The 14445-nt window shown below is 74.7% G+C and overlaps 4 protein-coding genes across 6 annotated transcripts; 2 read left to right on the top strand and 2 right to left on the bottom strand.

The window, feature by feature from the left end:
• Positions 1–1088: 1088 nt before the first annotated feature.
• Positions 1089–5248, top strand: RTN4RL2 (reticulon 4 receptor like 2). Its single transcript, XM_075048606.1, has 3 exons — positions 1089–1349; positions 3148–3632; positions 4293–5248. The coding sequence occupies exons 1-3, from the start codon at positions 1316–1318 to the stop codon at positions 5031–5033; spliced, it is 1260 nt and encodes a 419-aa protein (XP_074904707.1). The 5' UTR covers positions 1089–1315; the 3' UTR covers positions 5034–5248.
• Positions 5249–6521: 1273 nt separating this feature from the next.
• On the bottom strand, positions 6522–7279 carry TIMM10 (translocase of inner mitochondrial membrane 10). The gene is made up of 2 exons (XM_075048607.1): positions 7062–7279; positions 6522–6769 (listed from the first exon to the last, which is right to left on the bottom strand). The coding sequence occupies exons 1-2, from the start codon at positions 7130–7132 to the stop codon at positions 6568–6570; spliced, it is 273 nt and encodes a 90-aa protein (XP_074904708.1). The 5' UTR covers positions 7133–7279; the 3' UTR covers positions 6522–6567.
• A 420-nt stretch (positions 7280–7699) lies between these two features.
• On the top strand, positions 7700–12146 carry SMTNL1 (smoothelin like 1). Of its 3 annotated transcripts, none has more exons than XM_075048604.1 (8): positions 7700–8051; positions 9086–9719; positions 10087–10246; positions 10492–10525; positions 10740–10886; positions 11494–11596; positions 11686–11837; positions 11923–12146. In XM_075048604.1, exons 2-8 carry the CDS (start codon positions 9102–9104, stop codon positions 12065–12067), a joined length of 1359 nt encoding a protein of 452 aa, XP_074904705.1. In that variant the 5' UTR covers positions 7700–8051; positions 9086–9101; the 3' UTR covers positions 12068–12146. The 3 variants fall into 3 exon arrangements, with proteins under 3 accessions (XP_074904705.1, XP_074904706.1, XP_074904704.1); XM_075048605.1 differs by having other exon boundaries at positions 7700–8021; XM_075048603.1 differs by lacking the exons at positions 7700–8051; positions 10740–10886 and having other exon boundaries at positions 9022–9719.
• A 231-nt stretch (positions 12147–12377) lies between these two features.
• LOC142040550 (ubiquitin-conjugating enzyme E2 L5-like) lies at positions 12378–14149 on the bottom strand. The gene is given in 5 exon segments (XM_075048608.1): positions 12378–12731; positions 12808–12994; positions 13599–13616; positions 13618–13689; positions 14117–14149. Coding segments are annotated over 5 exon segments (462 nt in total). The 5' UTR covers positions 14138–14149; the 3' UTR covers positions 12378–12567.
• Between the last annotated feature and the right edge of the window lie 296 nt (positions 14150–14445).

The following is a 14445-nucleotide window of genomic DNA, read 5'->3' on the forward strand; positions in this document are numbered from 1 at the left end:
GCAGCTGCCCTTCACTTGGCCCTCCTTCCACCCATCCTTCATGGACCCCCACCACCCATCTCTGCCAGCCCCGGGCCTGGCCAGTGGCATCAGGACGTGTCCCTCTGCCCGCCCTGTCCCCAGGTGCCCCCAGGCGGGTGGGCGCCAGCACCCACTGGTGGGTGCATCCCTCTAGGACACCCTGCAGATCCTACGGGCTGGGCCGCACCCCCCTCCCCCGGCATGGCTGTCGGGGGAGTGCCCCTGTCGGGGTGCCCGCGGGCAGCGGCGGGGGGGGGGGAGCGGACGGCGGCCCCCTGAGTCAGCCCCGCGCCTCCCACGCCCCCACCCACGGGTGCCCGCCGCGCCTGCCGCGCCAGCTTGTGGTATTTCGCTCGCCGGGAGCCGCGCCGGAGACGGCGCCGCAAACGCGCCGCCGGTGCCAGCTTGTGCCGCCGCAGCCCGGCGCGGCCACGCGTGTGCCTCCCTCCCGCCCCAGGCGGGCAACGGCGGGGGGGGGGGGGCCGCTGCCAGGACCCGCCGGCGCGGCCCCACGCGGGGGGAGTTCGCCGCGGCCCCGGGTGGGAGCGGCGCGCTCGGCCCCATGGACAGCGCCGCGGTCCCGCGTGGGCGCGGGGCGAGCGCCGCGGCCCACCCTCCCTCACCCTCCCACGCCCCCCCGCTCGGCGCCCTCCCGGCGGCCCCGCGGCCCCCCACCCGCCGGCGGCCCCCCACCCGCCGGCAGCCCCCGCCGGGGTCCCGGGGGTCCGTGCGGGCGCCGCGGCCCGGCGCGAGCCGCGAGACCGTGGGAGCGGAGCAGGGAGGGGCGGGCGGCACGCGCCCCGTCCCGCGCTGGCGGCCCCCCCGCGGACGCCCCCCCCCCCGCGAGTCCCGCCTCCCCGGTGGGGGCACCCGCCGCCGAGCCCCCTCCCGGCGGGGCTCCCCTCTGTGGGTCCGGCAGCGCGTCCCCCCTCTCCCCGCCGCGCCGCCGGGGGTCCCCCGTGGACTGTCCCCCCCTCCCCGCGTGGAGAGGGGCGGGCCGGCCCGGGAAGGGTTAAGCGGCGGGGCCGGCGGCGGGGGGCGGAGCGCGGCCGCCCCGGGATAAGGCGCGGCGCGGGGCAGGGCTCAGCCCCACCGGAGCCGCGGGCAGAGCCGTGCCGAGCCCAGCCCGAGCCCACCCGTGCCCGCAGCCCACCCGTGCCATGCCCCGGGGCGGCGGCGGCTGCTGCTGCTGCTCCTCCCGGCGGCGCGGCGGGGGTGAAGGGGGCGAGCGAGCCCCCCCGGCACCGGCCATGAGCCCCCGGGCAGCGGGCAGCGCCTGAGCGGCGGCCCCGCCATGCGGTCCCCCACGGCTGGGGACCTGCCCCAAGGTAGGCGTGGGGACGGGCGGGGGGACCCACGGGTGTCGGGAGAGCCCCGGGGAGGGGGGGGGGAGGAGCCCCGGGGTGCCACCCTGGAGAGCACGGTCCCGCCTCGGGGTGCCCCGGGGGCTCTTGGGGTGCCCGCGGCAGCGCGGGCCGTGGGTGCCCCGGGGTGCGTGGGGAACCCGGGGCCGCCCGAGGGCGCCCGGCCCGGCGTGGGGGCACGGACCCGGGGCACCTCAGGGTGCGCCCCCGCCCCCCCCCCCCGCCGCCCGCGGGCTGCCCGGTGCAGCTCCGGCGGCACGCAGCCTGGCGTGGGGGTGCCGCGCGACCCACGGGGGACTCCGTGCAGCTCTAGGACTCGCTGCCCGCTGTGGGGGTGCCCCGGGACCCACGGGGAGCCCCGGCGTCAGCCCGGGGTGCGGGTGCCCCCCCCCGGCGCACCCTGTGCGGCACTGGGGTGCATAACCCGACGTGGGGGTGCCCCGCGACCCACGGGGTAGCCGGTGCCACCCCAGGACCCCCAGTCCGTGCAGTACCCACGAGCAGCGCGCCGGTTCCGTACCAGGACCTGGGGGGGGGGGTGGGTTGGCACAGGGGGGGGAAACGATGCCCAGGAACCGGTGACTTCAGCTCCCAACTGAGTCAGCCCGCGGCGAGGGGGAGTGACAGATGGGACGCGGGTGGGGGGCGCACGCCGGCACGGGGCGCCGGGGGAGGGGGGCGGCGCTGAGCAGCTGCGCCGGACGCCTCCGTGGGTGGGTGGGGGGTGTCCCCCCCCCCCACCGAGGCGCACCGGGGGAGGGGAGGGGAGCGGGTGTGTGGCCCCCCCGGTGCACCGGAGGTGCACCGGGGGGGGCACCCCCCCTTCCCCTCCCCTCCCCCGGTACCGGCGGCTGGAGCATCCACGCATCCCCGGGCGTGGGGCCAGGCGGCCGGGTTGAATTATGGATGAAGCTCTCGGGTTGCAGGCACGGGGGGGTGGGGTGGGAGGGGGGGGGATGGACACGGGTGGGGGTGGGGGGGGAAGCGGCGGCGCTGAACACCCGGAGCGGCGGCGGCGCGTGTCACCGGCGAGAGCGTCAGCCCGCGCGCCCACGCGCGCCCCGCCCCGCACGTGGCCGCGGCACGCGCGCACGTGGCACCGCCCCGTTGGCGGGGGGCGCGCCGGGGGGGGCCGGGGGGGAGGAGGCATACCCCCCTCCCCCGAGTGTGTGGGGGGCGTGGGGTGGCCTGGGACCCCGGGGGACCGTGGGGCCCGGGTGGGTCAAGGCACGGCCCCTGGGGTCCCAGAGGAGGACGGTGCAAGGAGGTGGTCGGTTTTTGGGGTGCCCAGCCCTGTGGGGTGGGCATGGTCCTATGGGCCAGCACGGCCCTGGGGGGGGTGTCTTTGGGGAGCACAGCCCTATGGGGCTGACACAGGCCTGGGAGGCAACGGGCCTGAAGGATGGGCATTGCCCCGCAGGGTGGGCACGGCCCCGGGGGGCTCCTGGGGCACTGTGGCCCTATGGGGTGGTCGCGGTCCCGGGGGGCTCTGAGGGGCGCCCAGCCCCGACGGGGTGGGCATGGCCTCGGGGTTCTCCTGGGGGACCGCAGCCGTAGGTGCGGGCACGGCCCCAGGGGGGTTCCTGGGCCGCCATGGCCGCGTGGGAGGCTCCGTGGGGTGCAGATCCCAGGGCGCCCCGTGCCCGGGGGGGGGAGGGGGGGGCTGCCTCGGGAGGACCCTGCAGGGGCGGTGGGTGCGCGGGGCCGGGCCGGGGCAGCGCCCCAGACGGTGCCCCGTGCTGATGCCCCGCTGTGCCCGCAGGCGGGCGCCTGGCGGCCCTGCTGCTGGCGGCGCTGGCGTGGGTGCCCGGCGGGGCGCCCGCCTGCCCCGCGCTCTGCACCTGCTACGTCTCGCCGCCCACCGTCAGCTGCCAGGCCAACAACTTCTCCTCGGTGCCCGCGGGGCTCCCGCCCGGCGCCCGCCGCCTCTTCCTGCAGAACAACGTCATCGGGGCGCTGCGGGCGGGCACCTTCGGGCCCAGCACCGTCACCCTCTGGCTCTACTCCAACAACATCTCCTCCATCCAGCCGGGCACCTTCCGCCACCTGCCCGCCCTGGAGGAGCTCGACCTGGGTGACAACCCCCACCTCCGCGTCCTGGCCCCCGACACCTTCCACGGCCTCCGGCGCCTCCAGGCCCTGCACCTCTACCGGTGCCAGCTGGCCAGCCTGCCCAGCGCCATCTTCCGCGGCCTCCACAGCCTCCAGTACCTCTACCTGCAGGAGAACGGGCTGCTCTACCTGCAGGTCCGCCACAGCCCCGGGGCTGCCCCAGCGCAGCTGTGGGGTGCCCGTGAGGCAGGGCTCTGGGGGTGCCCGAGGGGCAGGGGGGTGGCGGGTGATGCCCACGGGGCAGGGGATGGGGGAGGCGGTTGAAGCAGGGTGGTGGGTGATGCCTTCAGGGCATGGGCAGGGGACCAGGCTCTGCAGGAGACCCACAGGGCAAGGTGAGGGGTGACACCCATGGAGCAGGGACATGGGGCGGGGTGACGGGTGACATCCGTGGAGCCAGGGCGTGGGACAAGGCGATGCTCACGGAGCCAGCACGTGGGGCAGAGTGACAGGGGATGCTCATGGAGCGGGGACAGAGCGATGGCCACGGGGCAGTGTCATGGGTGACGCCAGCAGGGCCCGGACACAGGAGGGGGCTCTTGGTGATATGCACGGAACGAGGCGCTGGGCGATGCCCACGGAGCGGGGACACGGGGAAGGTTGATGGGGGATGCCTGCAGGACAAGGACACGGGGCAAGGCTCCGGGTGCAGCCCACAGAGCAGGGCTCTGCGGGACAGTCACAGGCAGCTCTCCGGGTGATGCCCACCATGCAGGGACGTGGGGCAGTGCTGGGGGCTCCCCGGTGCTGCTGCACACCCTGCGCTCACCCCTTCTCTCCTCCCTTCCACTGCAGGACGACCTCTTTGCTGACCTGGCCAACCTGAGCCACCTCTTCCTACACGGGAACCGGGTGCGGGCGCTATCGGAGGGCGTCTTCCGAGGGTTGCCCAGCCTGGACCGCCTGCTGCTGCACGCCAACCGCCTGGTCACCATCCACCGCCGCGCCTTCCGGGGCCTGGCCCGCCTCACCATCCTCTACCTGTTCAACAACAGCCTGGCGGCGCTGCCCGGGGACCCGCTGGCCGCCCTGCCCGCCCTCCAGTTCCTGCGCCTCAACGCCAACCCCTGGGCCTGCGACTGCCGCGCTCGCCCGCTCTGGGCTTGGTTCCGGCGCACCCGCGTCTCCAGCTCCCCCGTGCCCTGTGCCAGCCCCCCGCACCGCCGCGGCACCGACCTGCGCCACCTCCGCCCCCGCGACTTCGACGCCTGCCCCGAGGAGGAGGAGGAGGAGGAGGAGGATGAGGAGGAGGGAGATGGCGGCGGTGGGGTGGCGGTGATGGGCACCCCTGGACGGGCGCTGGGTCGCCCCGGCACCCTCCCGGCCGCGCCGCCCTCCGCTTTCTACCGCGACGGCCTGCCCCCCCACGACCTGCGGGGACCCCAGCCCCGGCCGCCCCCTCCTTCCCGCGACTCCCGCGGCCCCCCCGGGGATGCCCGCTGCCCCCAGGCGCCCTGCGCCCCCATGGCCGCCGCCGCCCCCCGCCAGCCCCACGTCCTCCTGCCCCTCCTGGGTCTGCTCCTGCCCCAGCTCTGAGCACCCCCCCCCCCCCGCGGCACCCCAGGGGGGTCCTGGCTCCTCGGGGTGCCTGTGCCCCCCTTCTTCCCAGGGGAGGCCCCTAGAACTGTGGGGGGTGGCCGGGGGAGGGGGCCACAGGATGCAGGGGTGTCCCCCTGATCCTGAGCGGGAAAAACCCCCAACAGGAACCAAAAGGTGGGAAATTATTTATTAAAAATGGTCTTATTTTGGGAGAGCAGGGCCTGGCTGCTGCGGGGGGGTGGGGGTGGGGGGGGCACTGCTTTTCCAGGTCACCGCCTGCTCCTCCTGAAATATTGATGGCACCGCCGCCACTGTGCCCGGGCAGCTGGAGAGCAGTGAGGCATGCACGGCTCGCTGCGGGGAGGGACCGGGAAGGATGGACAGACACCCCCCCCCCACGCATTGCCGCACCCTGAGCCGCAGGGTATGCGCGCACAAGCACCCGCCGCCGTGCACTGCACCCCCCTCGCTGTGCACTGCACACCCGCTGCCATGCAGCACCCGCCACCGCAATGCCCGGTGACATGACTGCCGTCGCCCTGGCTGGCAACACCCGTGCCACTGGCACCCCGCACCCTTCACAGGGTGCTGGCAGCGCAGGCGGCCGGCGGGTGTAACGGGAGCCACGGGGCACAGAGACACCGCCCACGCTGTCACCCGCACCCTGCACAGCCTGACCCACTTGCCGGCAGGCACCGATGCGCAGGCAGTGCCACACCGCTGGGCTGCGGACAGGCAGATGGACACGTGGATGCTGCCCAGCCGTGGCCTGGGTCCCTTTGGTGGGTGTCACCCCAGGGGTGCCCCTCTGCAGGTGTCCTTCACCCAGGGTCAGGGTGTTCCTGCAGGGAACATCTGCAGGAGAGCTGGTGCAGCTCTGTGGGTGTCCCTTGTCCTCTCCAACTGTCCCTGTGGGTGCATGGTTATGCCTGTGCGTGTCCTGATTGTCCCTCCCCCAGTGTCTCTGGATGTCCCCGTGTGGTCCTTGTCCTTGTCCAGGCGTGGGTGTCTGGGCTGCCCCTGTGCAGGTGTCCCTGGGGTATCCCTGCGTGGTCCCTGTCTGTGCGTCCCCGACCAGGGCTGGGGGGCTCGGGGGTGTCCCTGCACGGGTGTCCCTGTGTGCCTGTCCCTCTCCGGCTGCTCCAGGGCTGTGTGACTCTGGGGGGGGGGGGGTTCCCCCAGCTGTCCCCCCGGGTGTCCCCTGGCCGACAGGCAGACAGGGAGGGGCAGAGCCCCATCCCCACCCCGCGGAGGATTACAAGGGGCTCAGCCCGGCTCTGCCTAATCCCAGGATTACATGGGCTGGGCCTGGCCAGGAGACCGGGGGGGCACCCAGGGGTGCCCCCCTCAAGGACATTGCACGTGGCAGCTGGGGACAGCAAGGGGGGGCTCCCCAGCAGCATCCACCGGCAGCGCTGGGTTCAACGTGTACCCCCACACATAGCCACGGGGTGGCTTTGGGGGGGGCAAGGGAAGCAAACCAGCTGGCCCAAAGCCTCCAGTTTATTGGGGTGACGGGGGGCGGGGGGGTTCAGGCGGTGCCAGTGCCCTGCTGCATGCGCTTGAGGAGCTCCTCGTCCTGCAGCGACAGCTCCGTCAGCTTCTTGCCCATCCTCTCGTGGACCTCCAGGTACTTGGCCACGCAGCGGTCCAGGCACACACTCTCCCCCTTCGACAGCTCCGCGTCCTTGTAGTGGGGGGGGACGCACTTTCGGTGGCACGCCTGCGTCATCCTGCACGACACCGGCACCGTCAGCCCCTCGCCGGCCCTGCCACGCGCAACCCCGGGCACCCCCGAGCCCCAGCACCCCAACACCTCCTAACCCCCCGGGTCACCGCCGCCCCCAGAAGCCCCCGGTGTCCCCCACCCTCGGGCATCCCCGGCACCGCCCCTCACCCCCAGGGCCCCCCAGCGCCTCCGATACGCCCCAGTGCCTCCCCCATCCCCAGGCACTCCCAGCACCCTCAGTGCCCCCCGCCCCGGACCCCCCTCCAGGTGCCGCCGCTCTCCCCGGCCGGCCGCACCGGTTGTACATGTCGGCCATCATGTCAACCTCCAGCTCGGCCGCCAGCTGCTGGGCCCGTAGCGGGTCCATGGCGGCCCGGCCCGGACCCGCTCGGCTCCGCCCGGCTCGGCACGGTCTGGTTCGGTTCGGTTCGGTTCGGGCCGGGGATCCCGCGGCGCCTCCCGGCAGGAACCACGTGGGCGTCCCGCTTCCGCCCAGACGCAGACCCGCCCCGCCCCGCCTCCGGCTTCGGCCAATAGAAGCCAGGAGGGTGGGAGAAGAGGAGGGCGGCCCCAACGCTGATAGGGCGCCGCGGGAGGGGTGGGGGGGGCCAACAGTCAAGGAGAGGAGGGGAGGCGGTGGGCGGGGAAGGCGCGCGCTTTGCCAGCCCTTTGCCCCGCAGGAGGCGGGACCAGCGCCGCAGGGGGGCGGGGCCGGCACCGGGCACCGCCCCCGGGCCAGTCCTGGGGGGGCACCGCGGGCTCCGTGACCCCCCGTGTCCCCCCCCTCGTGTCCCCTGCCCGGCCTGCCCCCCTGTGTCCCATGTCGCCCTGTGTGTCTGTGTCCCCCATGTCTCCCCGTGACTCTGTGACCCCCCTGTTCCCCGTGTCCCCCACGTGTCTGTCGCCCCCATGCCCCCTCGTGTGCCTGTGCCCCCCCGAGTCCCCTGATGTCCCCCAAGTCTCCCCTGATGCCCCCCCGCGTGCCTGTGCCCCCCCGTGTCCCCTGATGCCCCCTCGTGTGCCTGTGCCCCCCGTGACCCCTGATGTCCCCCAAGTCTCCCCTGATGCCCCCCCGCGTCCCTGTGCCCCCAAGTCTCCCTGTCGCTGTCGGGGGGAGGTGTCCGCGTCCCCTTGTGCCCCCCCGGGGCCCCGCGGACTCCCGTGGGGTGTCCCTGGTGTCCGGGGGGAGCGTCGCCGTGTGCCCCTGCCCAGCGGGGTCCCCGTCCGCGCCCCCACGCTTGCCCCACGGGTGGGCGGTGAGTGAAGGCGGCACCTGCCCCCGCCGGGTAAAAATAGCCGCGGGGGGGGCGGGGCGGGGCGGCGGGAGCGGGGAGCGGCCGGGAGGGTGCGGGAGCCAGGGGGCCGGGAGGGGAGTAACGGGGGTCGGCACGGGGTGGGGGGACGACCGGGAGGGGGGCCGGGAGGTCGGGAGGGGGAATAACGGGGGTCGGGGGGGGGGTCGGGGGCGGCACGATGGGACAAGGGGGGCCGGGAGGGGACGTGGGAGAGTCGGAATGGGATACGGGGGGTCGGGAGTGGATAGAGGGGGCGGAATGGGATATGGGGGGGTCAGGAGGGGACACGGGGGGGGGTCGGGATGGGACATGGGGGGTCCGAGAAGGGATATGGGGGGTCAAGAGGGGACATGGGGGGGCCGGAATGGGATATGGGGGTCGGGAGGGGACGTGGGGGGGTTGGAATGGGATATGGGGGGGCGGGAGAGGACGGGGGGGGTTGGAATGGGATATGGGGGGGGCGGGAGGCGGAATAATGGGGGCCGGGAGGGGGTGGAGGTGCAGTGGACGGGATGGGGGGGGTGAGAGGCAGAAGGGGGGGGTCGGGATGGCGGTTGGGGGTGGGACGGAGGAATTGAGGGGGTCGGGATGGGACATGGGGGGGCCGGGATGGGAGAGGGGGGTGGGAGGGTGAATGGGGTGTCAGGAGGGGGGCATGGGAGGTCGGGAGGGGGTATGAGGGGGGCGGGAAGGATACACAGGGGCCTCAATAGGGGTAAGGGGGGGACTGGGATGGGAGGGCAGGAGAGGAATGGGGAGGGTTGGTGTAGGGCATGGGGGAGCTGGAGGACGTGGGGGGGCAGGCTGGGGTATTGGGGTGTCACGGCGGGGCATGGGGGAGCCTGGGTGGGGAATGTGGGCTGGGCAGGGGCAACAGGGGTGCCCAGGGTGGGGGAATGGGGGTCCCAGGGCTGGGGGGGGCATGGGGACAGGGTCAAGATGGGGGGTAGTGGGGCTGGGAGGGGCACAGGCAAGCTGTGGGGGGCACCAGGGGGCACCCCAGCGACAGCCCTCTGCCCCTGCAGCAGTGACCGCAGCAGCATGGAGCCCCAGGCAGACGCCGACACCCCCACCCCGGACACCCCCACCCCGGACACCCCCACCCCGGACAGCCCCACCCCCAGCACCCCCGGCCCAGGCACCCCCCCTCGCCCCCCCGCGGGGCCAGGGGATGGGGGGTCGGGGGAGGGCAGCAGGGAAGCGGGGGCTGACGGGGGCGATGGCCAGGGGACAGGGGCAGCAGGGGACGCGGGGGGGGACACCGAGGCGGCTCAGGATGTGGGGTGTGATGCCGGGGCAGAGGCAGCCGGGGGGGCCGGTGGGGGGGCCGGGGCCAAAGCACCGGAGGATGCCGGGAGCAATGCCAAGGCAGCGGCAGACAGGGGTGCCGAGGAGGGCGCCGGGGGGGGTGCCGAGGAGGGCGCCGAGGAGGGCGCCGGGGGGGGTGCCGAGGAGGGCGCCGAGGAGGGTGCCGGGGGGGGTGCCGAGGAGGGCGCCGAGGAGGGTGCCGGGGGGGGTGCCGAGGAGGGCGCCGAGGAGGGCGCCGGGGGGGGTGCCGAGGAGGGCGCCGAGGAGGGTGCCGGGGGGGGTGCTGTGAAGGGGCCCCAGGAGGAGGCCGGGACGGGGCCAGCAGCAGCAGTCAGCACCCAGGGCCAGCAGGTGAGAGGGGGCACGGGGGTGGCACAGCCGGGGCAGGTGTGGTAGGGCTGGGGACAGGGGTGACGGTGCCAGGGCAGGGTGACGGTGCCCAGTGCCCATGCTGGCAGTGCCAGGAGGAGGGTGACGGTGCCAGGGCAGGGTGACGGTGCCCAGTGCCCATGCTGGCAGTGCCAGGAGCAGGGTGACGGTGCCAGGGCAGGGTGACGGTGCCCAGTGCCCATGCTGGCAGTGCCAGGAGCAGGGTGACGGTGCCAGGGCAGGGTGACGGTGCCCAGTGCCCATGCTGGCAGTGCCAGGAGCAGGGTGACGGTGCCAGGGCAGGGTGACGGTGCCCAGGCTGGCAGTGCCACCCCGGCTGTGCCTGCAGGAGCCCACCTGGCTGCAGGACGAGGAGGACGAGCCGTGGCCCGAGTTCCCCTCCTGCTCATCCCCAGGAGGGGCCACCAGCCCCACGTCTCCCACGTCCCCCACATCCCCCATGTCCCCCACGTCCCCAGCATCCCCCACGTCTCCCACCTCCCCTGCAGGTAAGCGCAGCCTGCGGGTCACCGTTGCCCCACGCAGTGCCCGTCCCCCTCATGGGGTCCCCTGCAGGTGCCCCATGTCCCCTCCCCGGGGGGGGAGGGACACGACCTCCAGCCCCGTGCCCCTGATGGTGCCCTGGGGATGCCCTCCCCCATTTGGGACCCCACCAGTGCCCGGAGGGGACGTGGGTGCCCCCACCCCGGGGTGCCCCCTCCCACCCCGCTGACTCTTCCTCTCTCCCTTGCAGCTGGCACCACCGGGGGCTCAGGGGGCGGCGAGAGGTGAGTGGGGGGGGGGGGGGGCACGGCCCCACGGGTGCCCCGTGGCCGGCCCCAGGGCTGCCCCATAGCCCTGCCCCACCGCAGGCACCCCACAGCCCTGTGCCCCGACGGGCAGCACCCCACAGCCCCGGGCTGGTCCACCCATTTGTGCCCATGAGTGGCACCCACAGCGGTGCCCTGACCCCCACCCACGAGGCCACCCTGGTGCCCGCAGCGGTGCGCCGGCGGAGGGGCTGCAGGGCCGGGCACCCCCCGGGACAACGGGGCTAAGGCCAAGGCCGAGGCCAGAGAGGGCTGGGGGGCGGCCGCATGCGAGTGCCCGGGCACAGGGGCGCAGCGCCATCCTGGAGAAGTTTGGAGGGTGAGAGGGGCCTGGCCCCACGGGGGGGGGGGGGCACGGGGGGGCCATGGGGCAATGGGACAATGCGGGGGGCATGGGGCAGTGGGGGTATGGGGGGGCCATGGGGCCGTGGGGGGCCATGGGGCAATAGGGGACACGGAGGGACTGGGGGGCCTGGTCCCATGGGGGGCACGGGGAGGTGGGGGCCATGGGACAATGGGGGGGGCATGGGGCAACCAAGGACATGGAGGGACTGGGGGGCCTGGTCCCACAGAGGGCACGGAGGGATGGAGGCCATGGGGCAAGGGGGGGCACGGGCCATGAGGGTTATTGGGGGGACATGGGGCAATGTGGGGCTCTGGGGGGGTCGGGGCCACTGGCCAATGGGGAGCCCCTGGGGCAGATGCTATGGGGGAAATGGGCCAGTGGGGCAAGGATGGGCCAATGGGGGGTGCCCCCGGGGGCAGGGACTGGTCAACGGGGGGGGTCCTGTTGGGGCAGACAGTGGCCAACGGGGAGCCACCGGGAGGGGGAGGCCAAGGGGGGGGGCCACATGGGGCGCAGCGAAGGGCCAGGGCGGGGTTGTGGGGCGTGTGGGGTGCCCCACGGTACCCGGCATCGCCCGCAGGGCAGCCACGGGGCCGGCCCCACACCTGAAGCGGACAGGGGGCACCGCCGCGGTGAAGGCCATGCTGCTGGAGTGGTGCCGCGCCAGGACTCGCGGCTACCAGGTGAGAAGGTGGGGGCGGCTGCAGCGGGGCAGACAGCCGCCGTGGGGCAGCCGCCGTGGAGCAGCCTGACCCCCCTCCCTCCGCGGCAGCACGTGGACGTGCAGAACTTCTCGGGGAGCTGGGGCAGCGGCCTGGCCTTCTGCGCCCTCCTGCACAGCTTCTTCCCCGACGCCTTCGACTACGGCAGCCTGGAGCCTGGTGCCCGCCGGCACAACTTTGCCTTGGCCTTTGCCACCGCCGAGTGAGAGCCCCCCCCGGCCCTCCCTCCCCTGGGACCCTGTCCCCGGGCGGGCGGGCGGCCCCAGGTGACGGTGGTGTCCCCGCAGGGAGCGGGCAGGCTGCGCCCCGCTGCTGGAGGTAGAGGACATGGTGCGGCTGCCGGTGCCAGACGCCAAGTGCATCTACACCTACCTGCAGGAGCTGTACCGCTGCCTGGTGGCCAAGGGCCTGGTGAAGACCAGGAAGCGCTGAGGGGGGGTCCCCCACGGACCCCCCCCGTGCCATCCCCCCAGGCTTCATCCCCCAGCAGTAAAGGCTTGCGGTGCCAGGCTGCAGCGGCCTCGTCTCTCGGTGGAGGGGACACACACGATGCGTGGGCGCAGGGACGCTGGCACCGAGCAGGTGTCTGAGGGATTGGCGTGAGCTGGCAGCGGGGTGGGCGCAGCCCTGGCACTGTCCCACCGCCACTGCAGAGGGGACGGGCAGGCGTGGTGGCACCCCCCCAGGGCTGCACCTCCCTGCTGCCCCCCCCCCATCCCAGTGAGGCGTCACGGGGCCAAAGCAGGAGTGGGAGTTGGTTTATTTAACTCGGTTCAGGGTGGGGTGACCCCTGTAGGGTGCCAGGACCCCCATGCCCAGGCTCCAGCACCGTGGCGGGGGCGATGCCAGGGCCAGCCCTGGCTGGCACAGAGAGGCACGGGGGAAGCCGGGGTGCCCCTGGGACCCCCCAGGTGCCCCCAGGTGCAGGGGGCTCAGGGGCCAGGGGGGTCGGGCCGCCGCTCAGCGTGGCGTCGGGTGTGTTCCTCTGCCCGGCGCCAGAAAACCTGGGGCTGGTGCTGGAGCTCACAGGCCAGATCCTGCCGCAGCACCCGCTGGGGGTCTGGGCTGTCCAGCAGCAGCAGCAGGTCCTGCAGCACTGCAGGCACCAGGAGAAGGAGGGTGTCAGGGCAGGCACCCCCTTCTGCCGTGTGCCCCCCTGCCGAGATGCCCACCTTGGACAGCACGGGTGGTGGGCACCCAGTGCTGGGTGGAGGTGAGGGGCTGGCAGACGCGGCCGTCAGGGTCCACGCCGGGGTGGTAGATGCTGGTGCGGAGGGTGGCGCGGGGGGGGGCCAGCGGGTGGTGGGGGGAGAAGGTCAGCTCGAAGCGGAAGGCGCCTGCGTTGTATGGGGGGTTGTTCTGCCGTGGTAAGGGGGGGCACTTCAGACACTCCCTGCCGCAGCGTCCATTGTAGGGGGGGACACACCCCTGTCCCAGCCTTGATCCCCAGTGCCCCCCGTGGAGTCCGCCCCCCAGCCTGAGCCCCCCCAAGAGGGGAATCCCCACCCAGTGCCCCCACCCCAGGACCCCAAGGTCCCCACACCATGTCCCCAGCGGGACCCTCCCCCATGTTGCTCTGATAGGGGCACCCACTCAGTGCCCCCCAGGTGACTCCCCAGGGCCCCCCCCCGTGCCCCCAGGGGCCCATTTCCCCTCCAGGTCCCCTGTGCCCCCGTAGCCCCCAGGGCCCCCCCCTCGCCCCCGGGTCCCCCGCCCCCCGTGCCCAGGGGACCTCCCTACATCCCCAGCCCCCGGCTCCCCAGGGCCCCTTCCGCTCCCGGGGACCCCCCAGATCCCCCGCTCCCGGGGACCCGCCCGTGCCCCCCGCTCCCGGGACTCCTCCCAGCCTCCCTGTTCCCGGGACCCCCCCGCTCCTGGGACAGCCTCCCAGCCCCCCCGCTCCCAGGACCCGCCCGCTCCCGGGGACCCCCCCTAGACCCCCAGCGCCCCCCGCCCCACGCACGGGCAGCAGCAGCCCCCCCCCACCGCCGCAGGTCCCCCTCCAGCGGCCGCAGCTCGCGCGCCCCGTCCCACTGCCGCGCCTCCTCCAGCTCCTGCACAGGGGCGGGTCAGGGGGCGGGGCCGGGACACGCCCCACGGGCGGGGCCGCCTCCCAGCCACGCCCCGTGGCGGAGCCGTCCCCGCCGGGGAAACGAAACCGGAGTGCGGCCCCGGCAACCCCCCGCACCCCGGCAGCGGACACCCTCCGCACCGGTACCGCCGACCCCCGCCACGGCACCGCCCCCCCCCTCCCCGCACACCCCCACCGGCAACCCCCCGCACCCCAGTACCGGGACCCCTCGGCCGCCGCCCCCACCCGCACCTCGGGGCTGGCACCGCTCGGTGCTGACACCAGGACCCCCCCCCGGTACCGCCACTGCCCCGCGCTCCCGGTCCAGACCCCCGGTGCCGGTGCCGATACGGGCGTACGGCCCCGACCCCCCCACCAGAGCCCCCAGTGCCCCCGGTGCCCCCGCCCACCTTGGCGATCCTGGCGGCCATGGCCCCCAATGCCCGCTGCCGCTGGGCGGGGCTCTACCAGGCCACGCCCGGGGGTGGGGCAAGCTGCTCTAGCCCCGCCCCAAGGGCGGGGTTCGGGGGTGGGGCCAGACAGGCCTTGGGCGGCCTGGGGCCATAGAGATGGGGGGGGATGGGGGGATGAGGGGCCAGGCAGGCTTTGGGCGGCCTGGGGCCATGGAGATGGGGGGGGATGAGGGGCCAGACAGGCCTTGGGCGGCCTGGTGCCACAGAAGTTGGCAGTGAGTGGCCAGACGTGCCCCATGCAGCCCTGGGCAGGGCAGCTCTGCTAG

This window comes from Buteo buteo, chromosome 16, assembly GCF_964188355.1.
Source record: "Buteo buteo chromosome 16, bButBut1.hap1.1, whole genome shotgun sequence".
In the NCBI taxonomy this organism is placed as follows: Eukaryota; Metazoa; Chordata; class Aves; order Accipitriformes; family Accipitridae; genus Buteo; species Buteo buteo.

What these genes read in the sequence shown, in the direction of transcription:
- RTN4RL2 (XM_075048606.1), top strand. Translation starts at nt 1,316, where the DNA reads ATGCGGTCCCCCACGGCTGGGGACCTGCCCCAAG. An exon ending in GGCTGGGGACCTGCCCCAAG is followed by an intron (nt 1,350 to 3,147) that starts GTAGGCGTGGGG and finishes CTGTGCCCGCAG; the next exon opens with GCGGGCGCCTGGCGGCCCTG. An exon ending in ACGGGCTGCTCTACCTGCAG is followed by an intron (nt 3,633 to 4,292) that starts GTCCGCCACAGC and finishes CTTCCACTGCAG; the next exon opens with GACGACCTCTTTGCTGACCT.
- TIMM10 (XM_075048607.1), bottom strand. Translation starts at nt 7,132, where the DNA reads ATGGACCCGCTACGGGCCCAGCAGCTGGCGGCCGAGCTGGAGGTTGAC. An exon ending in ATGGCCGACATGTACAACCG is followed by an intron (nt 6,770 to 7,061) that starts GTGCGGCCGGCC and finishes GGTGTCGTGCAG; the next exon opens with GATGACGCAGGCGTGCCACC.
- SMTNL1 (XM_075048604.1), top strand. Translation starts at nt 9,102, where the DNA reads ATGGAGCCCCAGGCAGACGCCGACACCCCCACCCCGGACACCCCCACC. An exon ending in GGCTCAGGGGGCGGCGAGAG is followed by an intron (nt 10,526 to 10,739) that starts GTGAGTGGGGGG and finishes TGGTGCCCGCAG; the next exon opens with CGGTGCGCCGGCGGAGGGGC. An exon ending in TTGGCCTTTGCCACCGCCGA is followed by an intron (nt 11,838 to 11,922) that starts GTGAGAGCCCCC and finishes GTGTCCCCGCAG; the next exon opens with GGAGCGGGCAGGCTGCGCCC.